This window comes from Solea senegalensis, linkage group LG20, assembly GCF_019176455.1.
Source record: "Solea senegalensis isolate Sse05_10M linkage group LG20, IFAPA_SoseM_1, whole genome shotgun sequence".
NCBI classification, from domain to species: Eukaryota; Metazoa; Chordata; class Actinopteri; order Pleuronectiformes; family Soleidae; genus Solea; species Solea senegalensis.
The window spans coordinates 10,230,218-10,237,368 of NC_058039.1; the positions used below are offsets into that span (position 1 = coordinate 10,230,218).

At 41.1% G+C, this 7,151-nt stretch overlaps 1 protein-coding gene across 1 annotated transcript; it reads right to left on the bottom strand.

Moving 5' to 3' along the window:
* Positions 1 to 924: 924 nt before the first annotated feature.
* On the bottom strand, positions 925 to 2,406 carry LOC122786266 (homeobox protein Hox-A13a). The gene is made up of 2 exons (XM_044052421.1): positions 1,671 to 2,406; positions 925 to 1,243 (listed from the first exon to the last, which is right to left on the bottom strand). Exons 1-2 carry the CDS (start codon positions 2,329 to 2,331, stop codon positions 996 to 998), a joined length of 909 nt encoding a protein of 302 aa, XP_043908356.1. The 5' UTR covers positions 2,332 to 2,406; the 3' UTR covers positions 925 to 995.
* Between the last annotated feature and the right edge of the window lie 4,745 nt (positions 2,407 to 7,151).

The following is a 7,151-nucleotide window of genomic DNA, read 5'->3' on the forward strand; positions in this document are numbered from 1 at the left end:
TCTACAATACAGTCAGAATTTGTTTTTAGTAGAACATAATATTACGAAAAAACGACGTGATAACACACGACACCTTCACTTAATCCGATTTGTCTGATGTGGAGAATCTTAAATTAATGTGTAGCAACAATGGACGATCATTTTAAAAGGATGAAGTGTTTGAGAGTAAGAAATAAAAGCTGAGCCACGATGAAAAAAAAAAATTATATATATTTCATCCAATTCCAACTTTTATTGGATCGGACTTGAAACAACATATTATACGCACACATACATTATAACCTGGATATCATGCCGGAATTTACTTTATATACAACCACATGAATACGCACACATGATAAACAGTAATGATTCATATGAACACATTATCCCGGACGATTAAGCATTATAATAAATTGCACCATGGACTGCACAATGACGGATTCCTATGATAAGACTAAACTTCATACAAGCGAAAGCATGTGAGCAGGTTTTAAAAGAAAAGCAGGAGAGATTAATATTTAACATTCCCAAGGTCCAAATCCGTAACACCGCCACTTCCTGTCAGTCTTCACCTTTATCTATCACTTGTTAAACTTGCAGATAAAGGCGTAGCTCGGTGGCGTATGCACCTTTTTTCTGAACTGGGGTCAGTTTTCCTGCATCAGGAGTGAACATGCCACAGGGAGGGAGGGGACAGAAGTCACACAAACTGCATATATATATAATTTGCTTCACTTTTCTTTCCACTTGACTCCTTTAATTTGTTTTAACAAGTGGCAGGAAGTGGAAGATCCAGGATTCGTGTGCCTCCCAAATTTTGTTCCATGAAGCTCCGGGAAATAATTTTTGGCATCATACAAAATAAATCATGTTCAGTCAGAAGGGAGTTATTCCAATCCAGGAGTCCAAAGTGTGTGTGTGTAAGTCTGCGTAAGTGTGTGTGTTTCCACAAATATTGTCCGTAATAAACAAAAAGGAAAAAAAGAGAATAAAATCAAAATAAACGAAAGGAACTAGCTGATAGTTTTCAATTTGTGTACAATTTTCTTCTCCTTTACGCGTCTGTTCTGAAACCATATCGTGACCTGTCTCTCGGACAGGTTGGTCTGCGCAGATATCCTCCTCCTTTTGTCCTTCGTGATAAATTTATTGACGCCGTACTCGCGCTCGAGTTCCTTCAGTTGCACCTTGGTGTATGGCACGCGCTTCTTTCTTCCACGTCGATAAGAACCAGAGTCTCCTCCACCGTGGGACACCGTGTCTGAGGGAAAAGGGGGAAAAAACAGGAGCTGTCAAAGTGTCCTCTCAACAAGTGGCTCTGTATAAACTCACTCATAAAAATCTGAATTTTCTCTTGGAATTAAAACTGCTCATAATTAACTTCCACTTCACGTTACCTTTAATATTTCAGGGAAAATCATTAAAACAAGTTTTTCAAAAAATAATAATAAAATCCCTAGATAATAACACCTGCCATAATATATTTTTTAACTTTATTTTACTTGGCGTTTTGTTATATATTTTAATAATATTTTTTATTATTACTATAATTTAACCACATTATCGCACTGATATCATTTTTGCCTCTAAATAACATTTAACACACCTTATTGTGTACAAAGCCATTTTTAACGTGTAGCTACTATCATGTCCAACAGTGCTGTCCTGTAAAAGCTGGACTGTCTTACCTGGTATGGAGCTCTTCCACATGTGTCCAGGCTGTGGCTGCTCCTTGGCGCAGTAAACCTGGCCGTTCCAGCCGTTGGCGGCGAGAGTCCACGGTTGGTAAGTCTCCATAGGCAGCAGGGACTCGTGTCTGGCTTCTGATGGCGCACTGATCGTTGGCACGACGGGGACGTCCAGGTAACTGGGCACAGGTTGATATGGGCCTGAAGAATATGTCGGATAAAACGCGAATTCCTTTGCCCGAGAAGCGAAGTCGTCCCCCGAGGCGGATGTGTCCATGTATTTCTCTCCATACGCAGAGGGAGGCTGCGCGCCGCACGGTTTTATGCTGTTGTGATGCGACATTCTGCACGGATAATAACTGCTACCGAAGTAGCCATAAGGGAGAGACGCGCTGGATGAATTCTGAGCTGCAGAGCAGGGGCTGCACTGCTTGACTGGCTCGCTCATAGCGGAGGTGGGCACGTCGCTGGAGGAGTACGCCGTGCTCGGTGCCAGGGACGCGGGGTGCGCCATCAGATTCCTGCACTGGTTCGCAGCAAAGTTGCCACCAGCGAAACCCTCCATGTTCTTGCTCAGTTCATCGGAACCTCCGCCGTTGTCGTAGAGGAACATCACCGACGGGTCGACCCAGCGCGGACGGAGCAGCAGTGACGTTGTCATAGCACGGCATCCAACATTGAAGCTTCTGGCTCTTTTTTAAAAAGCCCAGAGACTGAAAAAAGGAGATACTGGTTCCCAGAGTGTAAAGCCACTCTGACGCGCACAAGAGCGCGAAGGTTGAGCTGCCATTGGCTCGCGTGTTGTCACGTGACCGGGCTATGCAAAGCGGACGGTAAACATCACCCAGTGCAGATAATTAAATGGAGAAAAATGCGGCGAAGTAAGGTGACCGTGTCTATCACGGGACTCCCATTTTTGTCATGTCTGCTTTATTTCACATGGATTTTGTACCTGGATTTGACAGCACTCTGCTTTTTATGTTGCCTTTCAGAACCTAAAACGATTATAAATAGGATCACAGTAGTTTTAGCCTTTACTTTGATTTTTTTTTGTATCCATGAGTTAATCTTTTCTAGAGCATTTGCAAAGAGAGATTTCATATTCACGTGTTGAACATGCGTCATCTCTCTCTGTCACTGATGCACAACGACAAGCCTTTGTCTGCGCCGAGCACTGCGTCATTATACAGATAATTAACACACATCCATGTATTAAAGTAATGTGATGTTCAAATAACCTTTATTTTATTTGAATTTTACACGTCCTTTTCAGTGCGTTATACACTTGTGTTGACAGCCGAAACACTGTGGAAACACTACATGGTGTTAAGGCCTACTTACGCGTCTCTATCCTGCACAGTGAATACACCACTGTGGTGTATTATAGTATAGATTCCATATATTGCAGGTAAATGTACCTATGGATTAAAATGTCCCTATAAAAGGAGAATCATTCAGACAGCACTTGGGTGGGAATTAAGGTGGAAAATGAGTGAAACGCGATGCGCCGCCGTGTTTAAAAAAATGTGAATATTCCAAACACTTGCGTTCACCGACGTGTTTATAATACGCAAAGACAGAACACAGCGCAGTGCTTTGCAGAGCCCCAGTGTTTTTACATAGAGAGACGCGGCTGGAGGCCAAGGTCAAGTTGAAAGTTGTAGTCTAGCCATCCAGCCTGTCGAGCTATTCAGGCTTTGAAGGAACCGTCTGAGGTCTTGAAAAGAGCGGAAGAAGGGTGAGAATTCCTGTGCCAATGAAAGCTATTGGAGGACATTAACTTTTACTATCATTTTGTTTTCTCCACCGAACTCTATAGGCTGGACCCGCTTCAGTTGAAGGTGCTGCGCGTACCCGGCGTTGGAAATATAAAAAGGAATTAGGCGTTTTTTACCTTTTTATTTGCGCATGTCTTGGGGGGAGTTTTTGACAGATACGTGTGAAAATGATGTTGATCCCCGAAAAGAGGGGACGTGATAAACGCGCGCGTGTGTGTGTGTGTGTGTCTGGTCTGCTGCTTTTGTGTTTACGACCATTGGCTCTGGTGGAGTTTTATTTGTTACTTGAGTTTCAAAATCCAGCATGAGCTGTGGCCTGATTTGGTGAATTTGTTGTTTCGGCTATAAAAAGGTGTAAGAAATGATTCTATACCAAAACAAAAGAGACTGATACTCCGTGCGTAAAACGGGGATGCAACTTATCCATGTACACTGTTCATGTCTAAACAAAAAAACAACTTCCTTTATCCTCACCTCCTTTACACAAACGCTATAAAACAGTATGTTTCAACAAAAAGTTCACTTTAAATATATTATAAATCAAACTGGATAAATTAACCAATCAACACAACAAATATTACAAAATAAAAGATTCCGAGGCTCCAAATTAACTTTTCTATTATTTTTCTAATAGGTTATTTTGGGTTGCAGGCCTACAGTGCAGTGAGAACATTTAAAATCTGTAGCAGTAAAAAAGACAATAGAGTAAGATTGTTTCGTTTTTCCAAGAATAAACATTTGAATTGTGGCATAATTTCTGCCGTTATTTAGAAATATAATTTTAATGTCAGACTGTGTCGTAATTTAATCACTTTATAATCCGATTAAATTGTAGATTTTAGTTTATCTTGTTCGTCGAAAATGAGAACTGGTTTTCTTTTGCACATTCAAATTTCAGGGCCTTGAAATAAAAGGGTTTGGCATGCACAAATACACTCAGTCAAATCACGTGAGACATTATTCGCAGTTCCGTGGAATCACAGCGAAAACACTGAAGTAAAAATCACCAACATGCTACACAATTACCAGTTATGAACTCTATAAGGCCTGACCTGCAGCTTATACCGCCTCGTGCACGGGGCTCACTTCACTGTAATCTTCACAATAATAACTGTCGAGGCTGTGAAATCAGTCGTATCATTCAACATGTTGCAACGATGTGTTTTATTGGAGGTCATTTATGTATATATACGTTTGTACAGTGCACTGGTTGTTCGTGAGAGTCACAACAGTCCATGCGTCCTCGTCGCCATGTGGTCATTACCAGACTTGAGACATCCCAAACTACACACACACACACAAACACAGTGAGGGGGGCGCGCGTACACAGTGTCCTGCAGAATACACGCACGTCCTCCCACTTACTCACTATCCTTTTAGCAATGAAATCTTATACCATTTGAGGAAAAGCTACAGATGGATTGCAGCGACGAGGCCGAATGAATGTTTTAAATACTATTTTTTTAGATGGGACTACATTCAAATGAGAGCAGTTATGCTGAGCTATTAATCCAGATTTTGATATGGACGCCACTTGGTGACCTCGATGATTTCTGGAGGGCAACACTTGGCCTGGAGACTTTTCTCTGCGGTCAATGAATCACTGTTTGTACTGGTGTTGAATTTGAGAAAAAGAAAGCAAGCTAGAAAGAGCACATTTATTCCGAGGCCTCAGCATCTGTACATGAAGCCCGGTAAAGTAGGTCTATATAAAGTTATGATCAGCTATAAATTCCCATAGTTCATGGCAAAAAAGGGCTGCAACGACGAAGTACATGCAGTCAAAGTTCAGTCTTGATGATGACACGTGCTGAAAGTGGACTGCTGTCCAATGTTGTCAAAACATAAGAGTCAGTATGTTTTTGTGGTCGAGGCAGTGAAACACGGGGCGGTCACACACTTGACTTTTCCCCACTCTTTCCTGGACAGTCGCCCGCGGAGTCATGAGAGCGCGAATGCATTAAAACTAACGTGAAACAAAAGTATCCTCTTCATTTTGGGACGCCAAACTGAATTATCTGTGTCAGACCGTGGGTGGTGAGTGGATTTCCCTGCGTTTGCAGCAAAGTCCGGTCAGTTTCACTGAGCTTCTGAGATGCACATTAAATCATTTATTGGCAAATATGATTAAATATAAAGTTCTGCGATTTGTTTTAGTGAATGTTCAGCCACACGCGCGCCATAGGCCTGTGTTTGCTTGCAGCTGCAGTCTAATGAAACATCCGATTACTCTTTAACGGGTTAAAGTCTGCATACAAATAACTTGGATGTCAAGTGAAAGTTTAGGATCAAAACAAAAGTAGAAATAAGTATAAGTAAGTATAAACACCTTTCGTGTCCAAAGTTTGGCGCATTTATTCTGTATTTAGTTATTTATCATTTACCGCAATCACAATAGAAAGTATAGTTTTCATTATGGCCTCTGTTCGGGATTACTATAAATCGGGGGAAAACAGTTTGCGATACTTTAAAATGAATATAGTATTCGAATCAAATGCAACAATAAAAAAAAATTTAAACGCGCGCACAGGCCATTTTTTGTCGTTTCATTTTGGGTAAAAAGATGAAAAGAGGGAGGAAAAAGACATCGCTTGTATAAAGAAAAAGTTAAATGCGTTTTAAATGCAAGCTTACTTTTACTAACAGATCAAAACATAACGAATATAACCATTATTGTTATGTTAATCCACTCCACAACCAATAAAACCTGAGTAATCGTCAAAACATGGAAACGAAAAATGTATATGATCAATTTGAACCACTTGCTGTAAATAGTTATATTTATAGTTGATAACTGTATTAACGCATTGCCTGAAAAGAGATTTGATGCCGAGTTAAAAGGTAAACAATCTGAAGATTTTTCATCATTTCGTTCCCTTAGTTACTTAAAAGAGCCGTTTGTTTTGTAGCTGTGTCACTTTTAAACGAAAAAAAAGGCATAAATCGTGTTTTTCGAACGATATTACTGCTGCATTCGTTCCTTTAAAACAATAATATAACTGTTCTGGTCTCGATGTGTGTTTTTGGCGACAACAGAATGGATTCAGAGTTAGAATCAACGAAAAGAAAAACAGACACTCAAAATGACACATGTTCACGACACTTATCTCCATTTCCTGTACACTGTTTACATTAGTCAACTGAGGTGCGGGATCGGCGCTGAAGCAGAGCGAAACACGCCTTCATCACATGATAATCAGCTGCTCTTCACTGAAGTAAAGCACAGGATACATTCTATATGTTGTAATGGAGAAATGCCAGAGTGTATCCATGTACATTCTGCCAGACAAGGTGAACAAAGTAGTAATGGTGCTTCCAGAGACACCGATGACAGCAACACTCTAAAAATAAAAACCCATTTGCAACCAGACCAACTTGTAAATATCACTTTTCTCACTGATGCCATGGACGCACAGAGGAGCCTAAAATCTCTCGCGAAACTTCAGGGCTTTGCACCTGGTGTGTTACTTTGTTTTGCTGCTGAACTGGCGGTAGGCCATAATACCCCATGATGTTTTCCCCCTCATTAATGGGGGTAACACGGATCTGATCTCAGTGGCTTGCTAAGCTCTTCCAGTAACAGCTAGGGCTGTTGCAGGATGGAGTCCACAAGCGCGATAAAGAGAATCGTACAGCGCGTACAGCTGTACAGTCACCAGGACATGTCTCGCTCCAAGGTCAGCGAGTTAAATCCCTGGTAGCT

Excerpts from the sequence above, each read along its gene's own strand:
- LOC122786266 (XM_044052421.1), bottom strand. The coding sequence starts at position 2,331 with ATGACAACGTCACTGCTGCTCCGTCCGCGCTGGGTCGACCCGTCGGTG. Across the intron at positions 1,244-1,670 it reads GTGGAAGAGCTCCATACCAG|ACACGGTGTCCCACGGTGGA; the intron begins GTAAGACAGTCC and ends CTTTTCCCTCAG.